The 22,317-nt window shown below is 38.3% G+C and overlaps 1 protein-coding gene across 1 annotated transcript in view; it reads right to left on the reverse strand.

Annotated features, from left to right (window-relative positions):
• Pxdnl (peroxidasin like) overlaps positions 1–22,317 on the reverse strand; it is a 141,473-nt gene that overhangs the window by 78,628 nt on the left and 40,528 nt on the right. The window contains 5 exon segments of the mRNA XM_020187732.2: positions 6,653–7,890; positions 7,892–8,130; positions 10,057–10,214; positions 12,190–12,298; positions 21,532–21,688. Coding sequence (XP_020043321.2) covers positions 6,653–7,890; positions 7,892–8,130; positions 10,057–10,214; positions 12,190–12,298; positions 21,532–21,688 — 1,901 coding nt within the window.

A 22,317-nucleotide genomic window follows, 5' to 3' on the forward strand; every position in this document is an offset into this window, starting at 1 on the left:
CCCCAAGCAGCTATCTCTGCTGCCCCCTCCTTCAGGAACAAAGAGATTCCACAGTGTGGACTGATGAGGTAAGTGTAGGGCAATCCAGGCTGGCCCTCCCTATTCAAATAAAACTCAAAAATCCCTCACAGTGTCCACACCCAAAACACTATCCCCTCAAGCCTGAGGTATGATGAGGCCTTATGCCAATTCCTAAAAACGATAAGGGCTACTAATTAGTTGCTCCAGCCCCTACAATAAATTTAAAATTCTTATAAAAGTTAACTTTAAAATACAAGTTACAAAGTAAACAACTGGAAAGGATATAGATAGGTAATAAATGTATTTTTTGAGACGTTAAAGGAAAAAGGAATGGTTTTTTTTTGGATGAGAAGGGATTTTTTAAAAAAGGGTTTATCCTAAAATTGTTTGAAATAGGAGGGATAAAAACAAGCCATCAAAGGGTTTAGTCTGTTATATAAAGATCTAAGTAAGTTTTAAAAGTGCATAATAAGAAACTTCAGTGTGTGATAAAGTTAAAGTTGAATATAATCTAAGAGTTGCCTAAAATATTTTTAGGGTCATGACAAACTAAAATCAAATCCTCTATGTCTATAAAATAACAAGGTTATCTTAATATTGTTCTGCTCTGAGTAACATCTACAAAAAACTGTTACAGAGAAAGATTTTATCAAAGAAATTATTTGTGTTTTCTGCTGATCTTGTCAAGCTTTTAAGTACTACTAAATCAGAGTTCATTTACATATTTGCTTATGTGTCTTCAATGACCATTTTGTAACAGTGTTATGTTATACTTTATCTAAATATGGTACAAACATTTAAAAAGTTACAAGTGTCAATTTATATAAAATAATGAGCTAAAGCTCTCTTTTATCCAAGAGTGTTACATTTAAATCCTGACAGTCCCTGCCTCCCACAGGTCACCTACCTAGGTGTGGCCTTAAAGGGACAGACTCACTCCCTGAGTCTTAAATGCATCAACCCAATCTTCCATTTCCCAACCCCCATATCATAAGACAGCTTACAGCTTTCCTGGCAGTTATAGGATTTTGCAGAATTTAGATCCCTAGGTATGTAGTCTCTGAACAGACACCTTTTTTTGGTCCTCCTAATATTCCTATTTGGGTCTTAGATAATGTATGTCCACCCATTTTTCTCTCTGTGGTTGAAGGACTCTTGAAATTGTCTAGGGAAGAACATTTCACAGTGGTTCTCCTGGCCAATGCCCATCCTGATGCCTATGTTCTTGCTCTCCTATTCTTAAGCTTCCTCCCATGTATCATACTACATGTCTGCTATTGCTGATCAAAAATTTAACCAGTTGTACCTCCAGGGATACCAACCTCTCCAAAACTGTCCAGGGGACTGCTATGAAGGCCCCCACCGGGACACAGGAGCCTGAGGATCTGCCTCATACAATGCCCCCTGCCAGCAGGAAGCAGCTAAAGAGACAAATGCTTCACCCCAATTCCTGATCCTCAGCCCCTACCCTCATCATTATTAAAGAAAAAATGGGGGAATGATAGAACGATAATGTCGCCATTTTGTGAATCAGCCAAAATGACAGCCCCGCTCTTAAACAAATTCCCATGCTCTAAGACAGCCCCACCTCTACCAGAGACTACTGCACCTGTACTAACTTCCTTACCCTCCCCCTTCTATAAAAGCCACTGCTCGCCCAGACTCCAGGCTGTGCCATCTTTTCTCCGGTCAGCCTGGCAGTTTGGGCCTGCCATTGAACTTTGCTCTATGGACGTGAGTTTTCTCGTGAGCTTTCTTTGAGAGTGGCGTTTTTCCTAACACTCCCCAAAACTGCAAGGTGCTAGAATCTGGTGAGCAGTGCTGCTGCACAGAGACCATCATCGGGGCTCAGGGCAGCTGAGGGGCTTAAACAGAAGGCAGAAGTGGGCAGTTGTGGTGCAGGCCTCCAACATCCCTGGGAAGGGAGCAGGATGAGGTACCTGAGACCTAAGAATACCTGTTCTAGGGGGTTGAACCAGAACAAGAAGACACTTAACACCTCAATAACATCCAGGAGGCCAGTCAGGGAGCTCAAGGCTAAGTTCTGTCCTTAAGGCTAAAACCTACTCAAACCATTAGCTCCTAGGCCTGTTCTCTCAGAATCATTCACCTAAGCCTAAGCATGCAGGAAAAAGGTTGTGACCCCTTTAAAGGACTGTAAGCCTGCCACTAAAGTTACTTCAGACAAGGACTCTGCCAGAGACACTTACAAAGTGACACTTACATGGCTGACCTCTGTGCCAGCTAAACTTTCACAGTCATCCTCCCTCACCCTTTTAGGTGACCTAGAAATGAACTTTGCTCACTGTAATACTAAATTCTCCACCCAGGGGGCACCCATTAGCCAGTTTTCAAACGTGGGATAAAAGAAGTGTCAAGAGTCCAAAGGTGCAAATAAGCATACTCAGGAATGTGGTCTCCTCCACTTGAAGGATGAGTAGGTCCTCATGAATATGTATGAATTTCCTCAGTAAAGCCCCCCACTTTGTTTGCTGTGGGAGAACTGCTTCGGGAATGATCCCCTGTGCTCTCCCTGCTGGCTTCAAGGAATAAACTGTCTTCACACTTCTATCTCTTGCTTGTGCTTACCAGCTTTACATTCATGTGAAGTGAACCCAGTGTGTTCAGTTATAAAACAGATCCCTGCACGGGAGACCTGCATGGATCACACAGTTTGGAGGTTGGGCTGCTCCACTGAGCAGAAAGCTTAGGTAATGCCCTGGTTAAAGCCTATACCAGGGACCAGGGGAACTCACAGTAATGATAATACACTCAGAAGTGACAAGACAGGCAAAGAAACAAAACAATGGGAACCACACTTAAGAAAAGAAGTGGTTAATAGATTCAATCAATGCTGAAATGATGGGCTGTGAAGTTGAATTTATTAAAAAAGAGTATTAAAGCAGCTATTATAAATGTTTTCAAGAAGTTAAAGAACATGCATTCTTGGGAGTTAACATTCAGGCACATTTCAAAAGAGAATCAGGAACCACAAAAAGAATGCAAATGCTAAAATGAGTAGTATAATGACTGAAATGAAAATTTCACTTGATGTTTGTAAGAGATTGAAGGTGACAGAAGAAAGAGACCATGAACTTGAAAGAAAGTTAAATAAAGAATTTCCAACATGAAGAACAGACAGAAGAGATGAAGCAAAAATAAATTCTTCTGCATTACCAGTGGGAGTAAATAATACTACAACTACTTTAGGCAACAATTTGGCCATTCCTAATAAAGTTAAACAGAATTACCAAGTGACCTAGAAATTGCACTGAGAGGCTTTATTCAAGAGAAATAGAAACACAGACTTGCAGATGAGTGCTCATGGCAGAGTTACACAGAATAGATAAAAACTGGAAACAACTCTGGCCACCACAGGTGACGAATAAAAACATACATGTATATTCATACAAACTACCCTCTCATAATCAGCAACAAAATACATAATCTACTATTATACCTCACAGCATGGATGAATTTCAAAAACACACTGAGAAAAATAAGCCAAGCTTAAGAGAATACAGACAATATGGTTCCATTTATTGAAAGTCTAGAACAGAAAAAACTATCATATAGTGGCAGAAATCCCATCTGCAGTTGCTGGAGAGGACTGATTGAGAAGGCTGATGGCAAAGACCAGAGGGAAATTTCTGGAGTGATGAAATGCTCCTTGCCTTTACTTGTCTAATGACCACACAGACAAGAAGATTGTCTGAAGTTATCCAATGATGACTTAAAATGTGAATATCACATTTTTCTTCATGTTACTTTTGCCACGTAACATTGGTTAAAATTTTAATTTTAGCTTCACCAGAATTTGAATTTTTAAAGACAAAATTCATTAAATTGCAAGCAGTGGTATGACTTTTTGCAAAATAGAATTTGAAATAGAGAGTAAGCATATATTTTGTTCAGCATATTTTTTCTATAAAGCATTTTGGATTTCATATTGTATACAACCATGAACTATTGAGTTAGAGTGTCTTCATTTCTGCAAGAGTTAAATTCTTCATGACATGTTGGTAAAGATTTCTTCAGTGGAGTTATTATAATAGTAAAAGAACATAACATAGCACCAAAGTATTTTCAAAGACAAGGGCTAGAGGTGGAGAAACAGATTCTCAAAGTAATGAATATTTATATACAGTGTTTAAAATTTTTATATGCTTATAATATACAATTACATTATGTGTACTAAAACTCACCATTATAAAATCTATCCAGTTGATGTTAAAGTAAATGTCAAGCTACAAAAGTGCCAAAGTAATTATTTTGCATTCTGTTTTTGCTAAATGGACATACTGATTGCCTTCTAAGAACTGATCCTTTGGGGAGGACTGACTGATTTTTAATTGACCTCTTGTCACTTTTTGTTTGCGCAGTACTGTGTGTCTTCCACACAGTCAACTGAATGAATTTTGATTGGTGTGAGTACATGTGTGTTTACATTTTTTTAAACTTGAGGTTATTGAGGTTAACTTGAGGTAATTTAAAAAATAAACACACATGGCTTTCGCTTTTGTAATTTTTCATTTCTTTACATACAAAGTCACAATACAGCATATCTGATTGAGGTCATTAAATATTTGATGAAAAATTGGTGTGAGTAAGTGTAAAGACTCAATTTCATCTAGAAAACTTTATCTGGTCAGAAGTATTGTGATGAGAACAGTTTTCAAATCAAGGGCTCTGGGGGACTAAAATGAATCTCCCAGTCGGGTCACACTTGTATCTCTCTACAATCCATACTTTGCTGCCAATGGTACATAAATGAAATGAACAAAATATGACCCAGCTTTATTTAATTGAGATAATCTGCCCACAAGAAACATCTACCATTCTGATAGGACTGCATTACTACCACAGTCTAAGCCACTTTCTTTCTCTACCTGGACAACTCTGGTAACTGCCCAGCTCTGATTCCCAGCCTCTCCTCTTAGGTCTTCCAAATTTCTGCCACATTATTTCCTGGAGTCATCTCCCCTCTGGTCACCCTTCTGCTTTAGTGTTAAACCAGGGGTGACAATCAAAATCCTTTGCCTGGACAGAAGCCCTTTGAAACCTGTCCCTTATTCTTTTCTATCCCCTGACACTTAACCCCACACCTTCCTGACTGGAGTCCCACTGCCTGCCCAGCAGTTTCCTCTGTCATCACATGAACTGCACTCCTATGCCCAGAAGACACCAACCATGTCAATGGAGTCTTTTATCACAGTTTCCACATGCCTTCCACTTCCAGCACTGTGCTCCCCTGGTACTGAATTCCCACCTCCATGGCACCCTTCCCATGATCCCAGCGTGCTGTGTCCCTTTCACAGTCAGGCTTTCTGTTGCATGGATGCTGCTGCCTTCTTCTCAGGTCCCAGCACCTAGCCCAGGACTGGATCTAGGCAGACTGTAGCATAATAATGATCCCAACAACTGACATGATAACCTCAGAATAAAATGTCAAGGGCTAATGAGTATTGATTGCCTTCTAAGCAGCAGAAACTGCCCTAAACATTTTGTGTAATTTAATACTTAATGCTGAGAAGGATGCACTACTTTTTCATTTTGTAAGTATTCTGAGATTCAAAACTATTTAAATACTTTTCACAAGCTCTCAATACTAACTGGTCATGGGATGGAGTTTTAAGCAGGTCTCTGTGAACACCACACCAATGACCTTTCCAGTAGACACTTGCAAACTCAACTTGCATGGTGCATTTTAAATGTAGTATACATTTTCACAGTTTGGTAGTCCACAAACAAAAAAATCCATACAAACAAATTTTGGTGGTGTAAAAGTATTTAAATTCTTAATTTTGCAAAGCAGGAGCTAGTATTGCCAATCAGCTACATAATTTACAAACAATGTTTAAATATTGCTGAAAGATTTCACATTTACTATATCTTAATCTACTAGTTAATATGCTGGTCTATGTTTGGCCTAACAGAGACAAAAGTTGATGAAACATTTATTCACGTTTAATATTTTAAGGGCAAAAGGCAATGAGCTCAAGGAATCGTTGAAGCTGTGTCCTGCAAATGCTTTATACTTGAAACTTCAAAGAAAATTTGAATCTCACAGATAGAAAAATATAATCCTGATACTTCACTAAAAGGCATTAAGCCTGCAGTGAAAAGACCCTTATTTACATTCTGATGATAAATTTAAAAGGATTTGTTCTTTTGACAAAAAGTAATTTGTTTCCATTTTTGTTGACTCTGCTGTAAGAAGACTTATGTGATGGACTGGTTTATTTTTATGGCTTTACATCAGATTTTACTACCTCCTGTCAACAAAAAGGCCTTGCTTGGATTGCCAGAGAAGATGAATGAACTAGACAAGCCTGTCTCTCCTCTCCTAATTGAGATCCTCCAGCTAGTTAAGAGGCAGCAGCAGAATTTGCATGTACAAAGGCAGAGGACATACAAAGGAGCAAACCAGAGGACTTCAGTCTCTGGGGAATCCTTCCTTCAATATCAAACATCTCCCACAAATAGCAGTCAAACATCTCCCACAAATAGCAGTCACTAAAGGCTCAGCAATGATGTCCCCGAGGATACGAAATTCCACCCACGCAAAGTGCCCTCCCCATTTTACCTCTCTCAAGAAATGTTAAAATCCAGAAAACATCAGCATACTTACTTTTTCAGCTTTTGTCTAATCTCTGAATCTTTAATTTCATTTTGAAGATCCTCGAAATTCTCAACAGAAGTCAAATTACAAAAAACTCTGAAGTCCATGTATGGCGGGATCCCATGGTCCCGACCCCTTTGGATGTTGGTGGCCACCGAATCCAGAGCCAAAGAGTGGGCCACAGAGCCAAGCTCAAGACTGAGCAGCTGCGAGGGCACCCACAATTTAGCAGCCACGCCAAATAGCCCCCGCAAGAGTGGATCTATGCCCCCCTCCTCGATTATTCTGGATGGTGAAAAGAATGCTTTGTGGAGTGGGAGGTGGCCTGCGGGAATTTCACCGAAGGTGTCGTTCAGTCGATAAAGGACTGGATTGATTGATGCATGGGCAAATGTAAAGGCCGCAGTAGCAAAAGCGTTGAGGATCCCCGCGTTCACATTGGGGTCGTAGCCCGCGTACTTCCTCAGCATCTTCATGCCAGGGTCCCCCAGGATCTTGGGCAGCCAGTGGCTGTAGGTGATGCGCTGCAGTTCCGCATCCACGATCTTCCTGACTTCCTTATAAAGGGTGTCTCCATCCCACTGGGGATTCAAGGCAGACAGCTTCGTGGCCACCCTGTTGTGCTCGCGAAACTACAGGGTATGCATGGCCTTCAGAGCCAGCTGCTCGTTGGCCAGGGGGTCCCCAGCCAGGAAACAGGGGCTGTGGCTGTCCTGTTCTCGTGTTGTGCACTGGGTGGGCGGGCCTGCAGAGAAGGGCAATAAGAACTTTCCAGAAGGGGACCAAGACAAACCTATCCTCAGCAGCCCCCCAGGTGCAGAGGGGTCTCTGAGAGCCTGGGACTCCTGCTCCGAGCTCCCATACACGTTGGAAGCATCAAGGTAGGCGGTGGGCTGGTTGATCTGCTCTCGTGCGTGGACTGAATTCATCATGGAGGAGGTCGTCCTGCTGCCACATACAGGGCTGGAGCGTGCAAAGACCACGCAGGGAGGGTCGCCGTGTATATCGGTCATGGGGAAGCAGGGAGGGTCGTGGGTGCAGTTGGAGCTGCATAGCTGCCCATCGGAAAAGCGAGCGCTGCTCAGCGATGGCCCCGCGTGGTCCAGGTAGTGCTCCACAAACTGGCCCCACTGCGTGAGCATGTGCGTGTATCTGGGGTCAGGGGTGACGGCCACCGCGCCTGCCAACTCGGTGGAGACCAGCGTGGGCGGCGGGAGTGGGGAGCGGCTGCCCCCCGGGTGCCCGGTCTGCCCCACGGGGTGAGCTGAAGCCACTCTCATAGGCTGGTTGCAGCAGGCGCCCAAAGGCCGTGAGTGATGCGCCCCAGGTGGGCTGCTGCAGGTTGTTGCACGTGCCATCCTGGGCCCGGTACTTCTGATGGAAGCACATGTTAGAGCAGTTGGGCAGAGGTCTGTGAGTGGTGCATCCAGACAGATTAGCTATGAGATTGAGGTACCGCGGGGACACCAAATCCTTGTAGCGGAATTCTGAAAGCCAAGCAGTGAGAGCTGCAGAGAATGTGGACCACCAGGTGCTGCAGGAATGACCACCCAGGGTGTGCAAATGCCCTTCTTACTTGCAAGGAGATTTTGGTAAGCCACACACAGCAAAAAGATCCACTAGGAAGGAGGGGAAAATAATCAAGTAACAATAGAGGATATTCCAAAACGGAATGGATTACTTCACTATGTCTGATTTGTGAGCAATAACTAACAGCTAAACAATACAATGCAAAGAGAAATGTGCAGCTGTTGTCTAGTCTAGAACTGTGCTTTAACAGCTATAATGTTGGTAGGGATTTGTAGTCCTCATCACAGCACTGTGTTCTTGATGGTTTTCTTTCTTTCAGGTAGGATAAGGTCAAAGGCATGTGGATCATGTGTTGATAAATCACAAGGAAGTTAAGTGGTCACCTTCTAAATGACTACAAACTAATCCTCCAGGGAATGTGCAAACCACATGAGAAATACCTTGGAGCCACACATTTCGCCTGAGCTTAAAATTCCAGGATTATTCCAATTTTACAAAGACTGTTCATTAATTCATAGTTAGGAAAATATTTTATACCTAATTAATCATCAGAAACCGACTAAAGATAGCAGAGCTATTTGTAATTTATGTGTTAGCCAGCATGGTTGGGCCCTCAGTTATCTCCTTCTAGGGTATACCACGATAGGAATAGGGAGTTCACTTCTAGGGTAAGATGCTCCTGAGATTAAAAAGGGTCTTTAACTTTACAAATAAAGATAGGCATGTAAAATAGCATAGTGAATTCTTCTTGGGAAAAATTATTAAAGCCTTTGAATATTGTGATGAGAGCATAGAGATTCAGTTTGGTAATGAGTATTGGATGCATATTTCAGCAAAGCTAAATCTTTATAAATACTTACTGTTTCTCAATTTCTAATTATGAATTTAAACAAGGTATTCCTGAAAGCTATTTCTTCGTCTAGTAGAGATGAGTGAGTAGAGAACTCTGAAATGGTCAAAAGACCTGTTGGCTTTAGCTTTTCCTGCAACCAAGGAAAGAGGTAGAACTGGGCTTTCCCAAGATAGAACCATAGTTAACTCACATCTGCCATGATTCAAAGTTAGGTATCCAGAGTGTGACTAAAGTACTAACATTGGATAATATGAAAATTTCACTGAATATGTTAATTCAGGAAGCTATGAAAACTCAAGACATAATGGAAGACTCCAAGGTAGACTTGAAGTCAAATGTACTTTAGAGTAATTGTTCAGAACAAATGCATAGATGGAATTCTTCCCCATGATCCAGTTTATCTTCTGAAGAAAGTAAATAAAGGCTAGGCTTGTAGAAGTTTCTGTTGCACTCACAGTATAAATAATTACAGTAGAGTGTCATAATCATTTCATTTTAAAGACTTAAAATCTGAAAGCTTTTTTATCACATCTCATTTGACATTTACCAGGTAGAAGTCTGGTTTTGGAAAGAAATGCATAAGAACTTCAACATAGCAAAAAACAAAATTAAAGAAAAGAGAGGGGGTGATATAAATGTTATAGATGGTAGAAGGAATTTCAAGGAATCCACTGAATAATTTGAGTGATTACAAAGGTAAATAGAAGAACATTTTCCAAGGGCTAAAGTGTTTCTGTAAAGGAAATATAACACCTTTCAGATTTAAGAAGTTCTCATAAAATGGATCCCTTTACATTCATGTAGTTATTTACAGTGGCAAAAGTGGAGGCAAATCCAAATGCAGATTTATCATCCTTACTTTTAGCTACAGCTCTCATCAGAAACATCTGCATTATTGGCAAATGTGGAAAGTAAATTAATTTCTAAATTGCAGGATGTTCTAAAGAGGCAAGGTCCAGTGTGCACTGCTGGAGCTGAAGCCTGCACTGCTATGAGGAATTGACTTAAAATAGAAGGGTTGCATGCTGACCTCTGCTGTCCAGATCTGCAGTGAGCCCCTGCTTCACACGCTCCTGGATCAGCTGCAGTGTGAGCTCAAAAATCTCCCCAGCTCTTGCTGTCCCCAGAGTGAATGGATCACTCGGGTAATGAAACAGAGCCAGCAGATCACTGAGAGTGTGAGGTTTTCTGCAAACAACAAAAGATATGACTCTGCAAGGCAAAACTGCAGCATTCACGAATCTTATGTATGCTGTGCACATAAGATACTTTACAAAAGTTAGAAAGAGTAAAAGATCCAACAGAGAATATAAGCTCTACAGGGAGCTGTGAGTTCTTTTCACTTTTAACAAATGAATCCCAAGTGTAAGTTACAGTGCTGAACTCAAAAAATATATTTTTAATGAATGAATGATTTAAACAACTGTTCTCTTTAAAAAGCATTACCTGTGGCAAAGCTTATAAACTTAAGACGTTCATACATGGATTTCTAGGGGCTCAAAACACCCTCTGAACTAGTGTGTAACACTCAGTTGTGGAACTTGGTCCTTTCTGTCTTCTCTTTCCCTGAAAGTAAGCTTCTGGAAATCCCTTTGCCTTTAGAAACCGGCTCAGGCATCACTCTGACAAGCTATCATTTCCCCTGCTCTATTACTTATGTATCCTTCACACTTGTGTTATGCACACAGCAAGATGTACTGAAATTGCTCATATATTGTCTCCTCTATAAAAGAAAGAGTTGGGTTAGGGATAAAATGATGCTGGTTTTAGATTGGATCTTAAATTTACCCCAGATGCTTATGTGTTCAAGGCCCAGTCCTCAGCTGATGGTACTACTGGGAGGCAGTGGAAACTTTAGGAGATGGGTCCTGTTTGGGTTAGTCAGGTCATTTGGGGTCCTGCCCTTAAAGGGTAAATTGGAAACCATGCTCTCATGTGCCTTTCAGCCTCCATGATGTGAGCAGCTTCCTTCCATCACATGCTACCCACTGTGATGTTTGCCCTCACCACAGGTAAAAGCAAAGTTTACTAAGCAAACATGGACTGAGACTTCTAAAATAGTGAGCCACAATAATTATTTCCTCCTTTTAAGTTGGTTTTCTCAGGCATTTTGTCACAGTAACAGAAAGCTGACTAAAACAATGCCCTAATAACCTTTGCATCCCAGGTACCACGCCCACTGGCCAGCATACGATAGTGGTTTATGCACATTTGTAGACCTGCAATAGGTTTAAAAGAAAATCATTCCTTAGATTTTACTTTTCAGAGAGCTGGCCAAGTGATGTGTCTCATCCTCTATGTCTTGAATCAGAACAATTTGACATCATACAATAGCAATGATTCACCAGGCACTGCTGAAGTCTTTTATCTATATCCGTCTCACAAGCACACCCATGAAGATCCTATAGAAATCCAATTTTACAGGCAAGAAGTCTAAGCTACAAAATGCTGGGTCACTTGCCCAAGGTCACCCAAAGTGATAAAGCGAGGGATTACAGTAAGAGCACAAATAGCTGACAGCTCTAGAACACGAGTCCCCGACCACCAACCCACAGTGCCAGGGGATGTGCATGAAGCTAACACTTGATTAAAGCACTTTCATTTGCCTTATTTTTGATCAATAACTAAAATTACTGGGTATATACTAAGACTATGAAAACAAAAGTCATCTTTTCCTTAATACATATCAGTGTTAAAAACACAAAGGAGTCTGTGACATTGAAAGGTTTCACTTGTTTAAAATATTCCAATTCAAATTAAAATAAAGCTAAATGCCACATATTCTAAGCCAATCTTTTTCTCTGTGAGTTATCAACTTCTGACCAGCCATGTCAATTTGACAATCACTGTCAATTTTCAGGAGCACTGACCTGATGCTGTTTGAGAGAAGCTGACGTACCAAAGCCTGTTCCCTGATACCCATATCTGACTGCATGGAACTAGGCATAAACTAACACCACCTAGACCCTATGGGCTTAAGTCACTTTTCCTTTAGGGCTGAATTGATGATGCTGGCTAGCCCAGAAGGTGGTGTGCATACAAGAACTAAAGACACTCTTTGACAATCTTCTGCATCATACCTGTTGTGTTTCATGGTGACTATAAAAATTAAGTAGAACAGAAATGAAAACAATTTTACAGCCAAAATAAAATGAATTCTTACTGTGAAAACAAATGTCTTCGTGTGGCGTTAATTGCACTGTCAACCTTCCGTACAGCAGCGAGAATGGATGCTTCAACGAAGTCATCTCCAGTTTGTCAATCCTGTATTGCTTTGAGAATAAATTCCATGAATAAAAAGATCAAACAGACCTTGGATTAAGGAATGCTGTGCTGTAAGTGGCATTACATGTTAAAAATGAAAACATTTAGGCTAATGAAAGTGTTATGCAATGTCTACATTTCATTGATGAGAAGTTCATTGAAGAGAAGAAGTAGGTAGTTATCCTGCAATGAAGATTCTAAGAACAGTCACAATATGATTTGGGGAATTAAACCATTCCAAAATCCAGCTAAGCTCTGTAAAGCATATCCTTTTCCACAAAACTGATTCAAATGGGACCCATACTTGCTACAACTCATCATCTTGGAGGAGATATAAAATGCCTATCTCTTCAGCCACCTTGCTTTAATGTTAACATTAAAACAAAGTAAATATCATCACACTCCCAGGCAGGTTTCTTAGAGCAAAATCCAACCTCCTAGGAAGACTTCAGTGCAAAAAAACCCATGCTACATCTCTAGCTTCACAATATGAGAGAATTTTGCACTCAGCATCATAAAGGAAGCTATCCCCTCAGAGTGGAGTGTCTCCAACACAGTACATCTGCGCTAGGTGACGATTTAAGAAGTTTAATCTTCAAAGAACAAATATTAAATTAGGACAATTACCAATAAATATTTAAAGCTCATATAAGTAATCAAGCAAATTTAGCTCATTTTGAGACACTAAAAGTACAGTAAAATTGGTGATACAAGTATAACTTTTTAGTAATGTTAAGTATTGAGAGCAAGAGTAAGTATAACATCAAAAACTGAGCTTGAAAATAACACCACTAAGAGAAAATAAAAGATGAAACACTTAAAAAATCATAAGTATGCATTCTACTTGTTATCAGAAAAAAATTAATAAAGTAAATAATACACATATAAGACAAGTTTGTAGCATAATATCTGAAAGTTTTATGCATGCATCTATCTACAGTCTCTGTATATGTTCATTCATCATTATACTTACGCTTATTTATTTTTAAATAAATTGGTCCACACAGCATTCTACATCTTGCTATAAGAAAATTACTTCATATTTTTGACAGTATATACACACTAGGTTATCTTATTTCTCTCTCAAAAGACAACTTCACGAAAACACCAATGTTACAGAAATATTATAAGGAAAGACAATACAGTCAAAGATTCTTCTGAGAGCCGTTCTTGCTAAATTAGATGATGTGCAGTTGTGTGAGTAGGTAGTACACTATAATGTAGTTTCGACTTTATGATAACCACAGTAATGAGGCTCCCTTTCAAAGGAAGAAAATGAAGAAAAGAGCTAAAAATGAATGACATAATGGTTGAAAATACTTGCAATTTCTAAATCTGATAAGGTATTAATGTTCTATTTTATATGAGGGAATCTTATAACACACTAAGAGAAAAGTATACATGGCAAGTTACAAAAATGGAGGAAACACTGAAAGTTACCAAGACTATAACATAAATTCAAACTCACTTATAACCTCAGAAATAAAATCCAAAGTATCAATGAACTATCATTTTATATTTATTAGTCTAAAAATTTAAAAAGTGGTTAAAACCCCATTTTGACAGGGATGTATACATATACATGTACAAGCAGGCTGGTGAGACTGTAGAACTGACTTCTCTATTTTGCAGATTTTATATAGAGGATTTGTTTTGTTTTGACTTACTAAAATTACATATGCATATACTACTTCATTCAGCAACTCCAGCCTTAGGCATACATTCCAAATAATCAAATAATCCAATTTGTAAGAGTCTGTATGAGACAGCTCATTGCAACTTTGTGTTTGAAGGAATTGGAGAAAATAGGTTGTATGGCAAAAGAAGAATGAGTGAGAGGAACGTAGTGCGTGAACTGTAGGGAGTATTAGACACCTGTTAGAATCGACTGGATGTGTACAAGGATGGCTATGGAGAAAAATGCTTAGTGGAAAAAGTGGAAAACCAAAACACAAATTACAATAATTGACAGAATTAAAATACGCAATAGTTAAGTTCATTATGGCTGTTAGGTAAATAGTAAGCATAATGGGACAAGTGATCAATTAATATAATTATAGTAATTATGAGAAAACTGAGCAGTCTCAGTATAGATATGTGAACCTGATATGTGTTCAAAAAGGTCAATGAAAAGAGCTAAGTTTATTATTATAAAAACAAAACATAACAAATGCTAGCAAGGATGTGTAGAAAATGGAACTTTTATGCACTGTTGGTGGGAATGTAAACTAATACAGATATTATATAGAGCAGTATGGAGGTTTCTCAAAATCCTAAAAGTAGTTCTACCATGTGATCCAGCTATCCCTCATCTGCACATATCCAAAGGAAAAATATCAACACACCTGCATGTCCATGTTTACGGGGCACTTATCACAATAGCTAAGATATGTAATCAACCTAGGTGCCTATCAACAAACAAATGGACAAAAATAACATGACATATATACACAATGGATTATGACTCAGCCAGAAAAGAATGAAATCCTATCACATGGAGCAAAATGCATGGAACTGAAAGACACTGTAAAGTGAAATAAATCAGACATAGAAAAACAAGTACTACATGTTCTTTCTTATGTGTAAGCTAAAAAGTTCACTTGAACTGGGCATGGTGGCTCATGCCTGTAATCTCAGCTATTGGGGAGGTGGAGAGATCGCAGTTCCAAACCAGCCTATCCTAACCAGTAACAAGATGTGATGATTCATGTCTATAATCCCAGCTATGTGGGAGGTATAGACAGAAGGATCTCAGCCCAGGCTGACCCAGGCAAAAATGTGAGACCCTATCCCCCAAAATAACTAAAGCAAAAGGGACAAAGGCATGGCTCAACTGGCATTGGCTTGACTAGTAAGTGGTAGACCCAGAGTTCAATCCCCGATACCACCATAAAGAAAAAGTTGACCCAAAAATAGAGTAGTGATTATTAGGGATTGGGAATGGGGTGGGGCAGAGGGAGGGTGGAGGTGGTCAGTACATCAAATATCACACTTAGCATCATTAATATGTACAATTCACGTGTGGTGATAAAGTACATAGCAACGTTTAAAATAATAAGCCTCCTTAATGTGTAACTTTTACTTGGAAATAAAGCAACCAACATCAAATCAGTCTCTCCTGGCTGACCAATCAGGATGTTAATTTTTTTCTGTCATTTCCCCTTCACTTCTTCACTTTGGGACTCAGTATAGAAAGTGGCACTACTCATATGCATCCATGCCTGGCAAACACTGTCCCTGGTCACTGCACCTGAGGCAACACAGTCTCAAAGGTCTTCTCAGATCTGGAAGTTAGAAAGCTGTGCACGGGGCTAAGTGAGTTACCACATGGGACCTAGAAGTGCTGAGATGTCAAGATGCAAAAGGCTATTCACTGTGGCAGACAGAACCTGGGAAGTGATGTGTAAATTTCAGGAAGGCACCATTTAACATGTTAATCTGAATTTTATTTGATTGTTAAATATGCTTTTATTCTATTTATAGAATAGCCTTGCCATTATAGTTGTATAAAAATTTACAAGGCATAAGGGATTTTACAATGTTCCTGGTCACCTTTGACTCACAAATAAAACAAATAACAAGAATTGTTGAGCAAAGGGCACAGGACTCATGTAGTTATTAAATGTGAATAGCAGATTTTTAAAAAGGCATGGCGGGGAGAGAGAAGGGGTGGGGTAGGTAAGGGAGCGGGCTGGGGGAAGGAGGGAGAAATGACCCAAACATTGTATGCACATATGAATAAAAGGAAAAATAAATAAATAAATAAATAAATAAAAGGATCTCCAGTTTGAAGCCAGCTTTAACTACACAGCGAGACCCCGACTCCAAAAAAAAAAAAAGTGAGGAAGAGCATAGCATGTAAAGGTCTTGTAAACTACATGTCACAATGCAAATGCAAGGTGGCTTTTACAATTGTGTTTAATATCTGTCATTAATCTACCTTCACATAATCATTAATTATCTTCTCATTTCCATCAACTCGATCTGCTATTTAATATCAATAAAAAAACAAGCTGGTGTATGAAAGTGAAAACAAGAATAAAGTAACAAGAAAGGTGACATAAAAGGCAGCTCTTGCACGTTTCCTCTGCTGAGACTAGCTGCTGGAGGGCAGAGGAATGTCACACCCAGAACCTGAGCACAGCTGAGTGTGGCCTCCTGTCTTTGCCCTTCTGTGTTCCTCACAGTTCATTATAGTGGAATCTTAGACTTTCACAGCTTCTGATTCTATACTTCAATTCTATTTTTCTACTTTGATCATCTAAAAAGTTGACATTATAATATTTTCTATCTGTACTTACATGTTTTCAACAAAGTAATTAAAGAAGCAAAAACAGGCAACATAATATGTAAACATTCTCTGAAATAAGTGAATTCTAAAGTGCACCAATAAAAAAATCACGTGAAAGTTGTTCGTTTACAGGTTCTCAAAAGTACATTAAATAGGTAACAATTTCTCATTTTGTGTGATTTAGTTATGATTTTTTAAAAGTTTATATGGCTTCAGTGTACAACCATATGGTTTTTATTGTTCATTTGATTTCAGTGTTCCTTAATGTGATTTGGTACAAATTGCAGAAATATTTCCGTAAATTTCTTCAGAACAGCCTTATGTAAAGCAAACTCGGTGTGTTGAGGCACCTTAGAGCCAATCAATACTGTGAGTCTCTCCAAACTGCCTCATTTCACAGCATAAAAAGTGGAATGATTAAGAAGTTCCCAGCATATTCTTTTTTATGCAGAATTTTGCAGAGGTAGTGGGAGAAATAGATGGTTTTTCCTTGTTAAGTCTCAGGCTTAAAGCCAATGAGAAGAAGGCCTAGGTGGATACATGAAATAAACATGAGTTTCAAGTCGCCTGATGAGTGTCTACTTTCAACGTGTCCCTGTACCTATGAGACCCTATCACCACCATGGAGAGTCCCTTCAGGAAAGGAAGGCTTGGTCCCCTGGCCACTCACTGCTCTGCATCCACACATCAAGAACCTGGCAATGAGTGACTTGGTGACAGAATCCAGAGGAAGGTCAATGAAATAAAACTGCTCTGCTCCTGCTGTCATTCTCGCTTCAAAATGCCTAGACTTCACAAACACCAACATGGTTGGGCATTCATTGATCTTTTTTTTTCCCTGTGGAGGAAACTAGCCAGGTAATGTAGCTATCATAACTAAAGAGACATTATCTCACTCTACCTTTCCCTAAAAAGAGTGCCCTTGGCACGGGTTCAGCAGAGGTGCCCACTCTGCACTGCCTTGGTGACCCCGCCTCCTCTCCACAGCAACAACTCTGCTCACCCTCCCTCTGCATCATTAAACAGCAAGGGGGTTTGTCGCCTTGGACACCCATGCTGCTTTTTTCAGAGACTAGGATTATAACTCTTATTTTGATTATTGGCTTTCCTTATAACTTCTAAACACTTGTGCACCAAAAATCTGGAAATGCTATAGATATGGTGATACTGAAATTCACTGCTAAAATTTTTGGAGCATATAGCTCATCTCTGTAGGTAGCATGTGTTCCCTGTGGCTATAGAGTCTAGGTACATAATGATGTTCACAGAAATATCCCTCAGTCATTGCATTATGAAAGTTTGGTCAGGAAAACAACGTTATCATGTATCTCTTAATATATACAGTGATTTATGCCACATTCAAAATAAATGAACAAATAGAGTAGAATACCAATTTAAAATGATTCAATTATCAATTTCACTTCGTTAATGTTTGAGTAAATATAATCAATATTTTTGACACCTTAAAGTTTTCTCTTTACTAAGCAACAACTTCAATGGCTTAGGAACAGATATTTTCCCATGTAATGACAAGGTTGGAATTAAAATATCATATGACCAGTGATTTATTCTCTCAGAATTTTGAAGAATAACCAGAACTCACAATGGTTAAAGAAGTCAGTTGATAAGCAGCACTTGGAGCACAAGGCACATGTCCACTGTAATCTTTACTATAGCATTACTATGGCTTTAATAAATATCATGTAGATATGCCATTAACTATATGGAAAGAGTTCTAATAACTTAAAGTCAACTTATGTAACCTTAAATTCTAATTCCATTTAGTTCAACAATAAGTTACTGGGTTGGTGACATAATTAAAGTAAGAATATCAGTGATGGAAAGATCATTTAGAATATTCCAGAAAAAGTCTAAATTAGAATGGTAAGAAAATGCACTGAGGAGGAGAAACTCATATAAAGAAGAGAAGTGGCAAAGATAAACCTTTGGGAGGAAATCTGAGGAGACCTGGTAATTAGGGTACAGAAGAGGAAGAGAACAAGATGGTCCTGAGTCATCTACCTACACTAATGTTGATATTCAAGAGATTGATTGAGGAGGACACTCAGTCTTGACGGAAAGCAGAGGAGGATGGACTGTGGGTCAACCCATATGAAATGTCCAACAGACAGTGAGCTATTTAACTTAAAATTTCAGAGAAGATAGCATTACTTACATATTAGTTTATTTTTATATGATTTAGGCTAGTTTGCACACAATATTTTGTGCTCCATATTTTTCATTCAATAATTCTTTTTTACCTTTGCATTCTTTTGCCATGGCCTCTTATTAAAAATCTCAATGAAAGAATTCTACCAGGTAGATATGTCATAAACTGCTTCCTCACACCTATAGTACATTTCAATTCTACAAGAGATTCTATACCAAGGTCTCTTGAGAGGATCCAGTTCCACACGTTTTAAGAAATGAGGAAATCAATCCCAGTTATGGGTAAGGAAGTTTTCTAAAGTGTCTAAGATCAATAAAGTGTGATGACTTAATTCCACTGTCTCACACTGTGAGTGTTCAATGTCAGACTGAGCCACAAGCAAGAAATGGGTCTTCACATCACAGCACTTAACAGCATGTCCATGTAGAAAGGAGGTGTTACAATAAATTGTTCATGAAAAGAAGTTTTTGTCTAAAGGAAAATATATAGCATTCTGATGCAAAATATTATCTAGAAGGAGAAAGATATGTGCACACACAAGTAATATTTGCCAACGTAAAATACACTGAGGCCATCCTAAACAAAATGATAGGTTCCTAGTAAGTACCACATCAACTTTATAGTCTGTATAAATCTACTAAAACCCTTTTTAAAATCTATTCACTCTATTAAATGTAAGGGGAAAATTATCTTCTTGAAAAAAAATACAAACATAGAAATTATTTTTCTACTTTTGATGAAGGGTTTAAGTTATAAAACGTTCAATGGATGTTATTTTATATTGCCATATTTTCCTGCTTCTGTTAATTTGGGTTATGAAAAAAACACACGCACACTCCTTGTCTTGAATGTATTCAAAACTTCAATTTACATCTTTATATCTTTTCTTCCCTTTAGAAAAATACTTCTACATCATGAAGTTTTCTTGGTATGAGATGAAGATACAAAATTAATTTTCTCTTATATTGACAAATAGATGTCCCAAGAGCAAAAAAATACTTGGTTGAATAACTTCTGTTTTGTTGTGTTATTATTCCTGTTTTGCCTTATTTTCTGTTCCCTACACAGTAGAACACAATATTGTTTTAAACTCTGATAAACAGAACGATCAATACACTTTAATCTGAATTTTTTCCCTCAGTTCTAGAGATCTATGTTAGGCAAGTGTTCTGCCGCAAATCTACACCAAGGCCTGAATGTTTTACTTTTAGTATGTATATATAAAATGATGGTAAGTTAAATTTCTGTCAATGAAAATGAAGTTCTTTTGTTAGAGATTCAAAAATGATTTTTCACTGTGATTTGAGTGCTTTTCTGGGCATACTACAGCAAGACAGACAGGTACAGAAGGAGAGGAAGTCTGTCTTCTTATTAATTTGTTTATTGGTTAGGTTTACTAAAATCTCTAGACAGAGGATGTTACTTTAAATTCTACAATAACTTTTATCAAAAATATCTCCAGGATGTTTTCCACAGTTCTCATAAATAGTTGAAGAGCAGAAAGAGAGCTCCATAAATTTATAAAAACAGGCACAACTCCCAAAGATTTCAAATTAGGAAAAACATGAACTCATAAAGAATAACAAAGTAAGACTAAGATTTTATAACACTGAGAAATCCTATGTGATAAAGAATTTCTGATTCTATTACAATAAATATTTGGTGGTTACTAACATTGCTGGAACTATATTGTTACAATTTTAAGAAGAATATTCCACAGAGAATACATTTTTAACATACAGTATAATAAATGTATGAAGATTAATGTGTCACTAATGTGAAAATATATGTTTTATAAAATATTCAAGCAAATGGGGTGCTCGTAATTTTCATATCTCAGAAGGATATGCAACTAGACTATGAGACTTCTCAGGAAACCAGAAGATGGGCAAAGCACCCAGCAGCACTGCAGATGATTGTTCTTAACTTATGTATTTTAACTTTTAATGGTCAACACAACAAAAACTCCTAAGCCCATCAGTAAGAAGGAAAAGTCAACTATGATGTCTACTTCAGCAGACAACTGTGCTTTTGTGCTTTTCCTGAACGCCCCTCTGGTGGAGAACAAGACAGCGCCATTACCATCACAGCAAGGTCTCCAATGGTACAACCAGGTCTGAGACTTGAATCCAGTCCACTCAAGAATGCCTACAAATACACTCTCTGACTTTCAATAGGAACTAAATCATTGAAAAGGGAAAAAGTACATTTTTAAGACTATGGCAAACAATTTTTTAAACAGTCACAATGTAGAACCAATTAGCAAAGGGTTACAACTATTTAACCAGGTTGATAAAAAAATGCAAAAAATCAACATTTGGTCCAATTATAAAGGGTTCCAAGTACTAAGATACTTGTTCTCACGGTGGCAAAGCTTACTTGGCAGTTTGATTTTTACCTTAATCTAGGAAAACCAAGACCAGAGTAACTGGTGCATGTTGAAGTCCACATTACACTTCAATGTCTGGCTACACATTTTGGCAATGAACAGATTTCACATCCTATAATTCACAATTTCTAAGAAAACATAATATTCACTTGCAAACCCTTGCTGTTAATGTTCCCTTGAGGCACTCTTTCTTGTTACATACTCATTAACACAAATTATATTTAAGAGCTTAGATCTTAGAAAAATAACATAATTTTGATTTACTATTAACACATTTGACCAGAAAGAATATGTACAGGAGAATGAGTAATGAGGAAAATCAGAAAAGATTAGTGGTAGGAGCTGTACAAAGACTTATTTGAATGTGGCCAAAGTAGCTATAAATACATACTAGTGACTGTAAGAAACATACTGGTCACAGCCAGGCCAAATGAATTCTGAGCCCCACATTCATATCTTCCTTGGTCAGCCAGCTCTGCATCATAGACAGTCAGGGTACCTCCAATGTCAACATGGAATTTGCCACTCTCACTGACCTGTACACCTGCCTACAGAGGGGAAAAGGGCTGTCATGGGAAGAAAGTGTGGTTCCTTAAAAAATAAATACTTATACTTTGATTCATGTAGCTTTCCTTGTTCAACAAATACTACTGAGTACCTGCCAGGTATCAAGCACTAGAAGTGGCACTAAATTAATCTAGTGGACAAAGGCACGAGAGAGAAGGAAGTTTCCAGGAAGTGTGTGTCTCTCCCCTTAGTTACAATACATAAACTACCCAAAGTTCAATCACATAATTTTTTAATGACAATTATATTAAAATCATTACTCCAGTGGATGAATATATATGATTTATTCATATCCTGCTTTAAAAGAGAATTCTGATATCAACAATAAGAACAAAATTTTAAAAGAAGAAAAATGATCATGAAGCTATCACCAAAAAACATCAAAATGTTTTCTTATTTCTTGTTTCCTTCTATTTCTTTTTAGCATATACTCACATGTTTTGTATAGTTGCACTGGTACATAGAAGCTGTGTTTCTCAATTAATACATACTTCAACAAGATAAAATACATTTCATAAAACTACTATTAAAATCCATTCATTCATAATTAGTATGAATTTATTATGTTGTTAATTTTAAAAAGAAAAAGAAATTGGCCTTCCAAGGTTGC

This window comes from Castor canadensis, chromosome 3 (genome assembly GCF_047511655.1).
Source record: "Castor canadensis chromosome 3, mCasCan1.hap1v2, whole genome shotgun sequence".
In the NCBI taxonomy this organism is placed as follows: domain Eukaryota; kingdom Metazoa; phylum Chordata; class Mammalia; order Rodentia; family Castoridae; genus Castor; species Castor canadensis.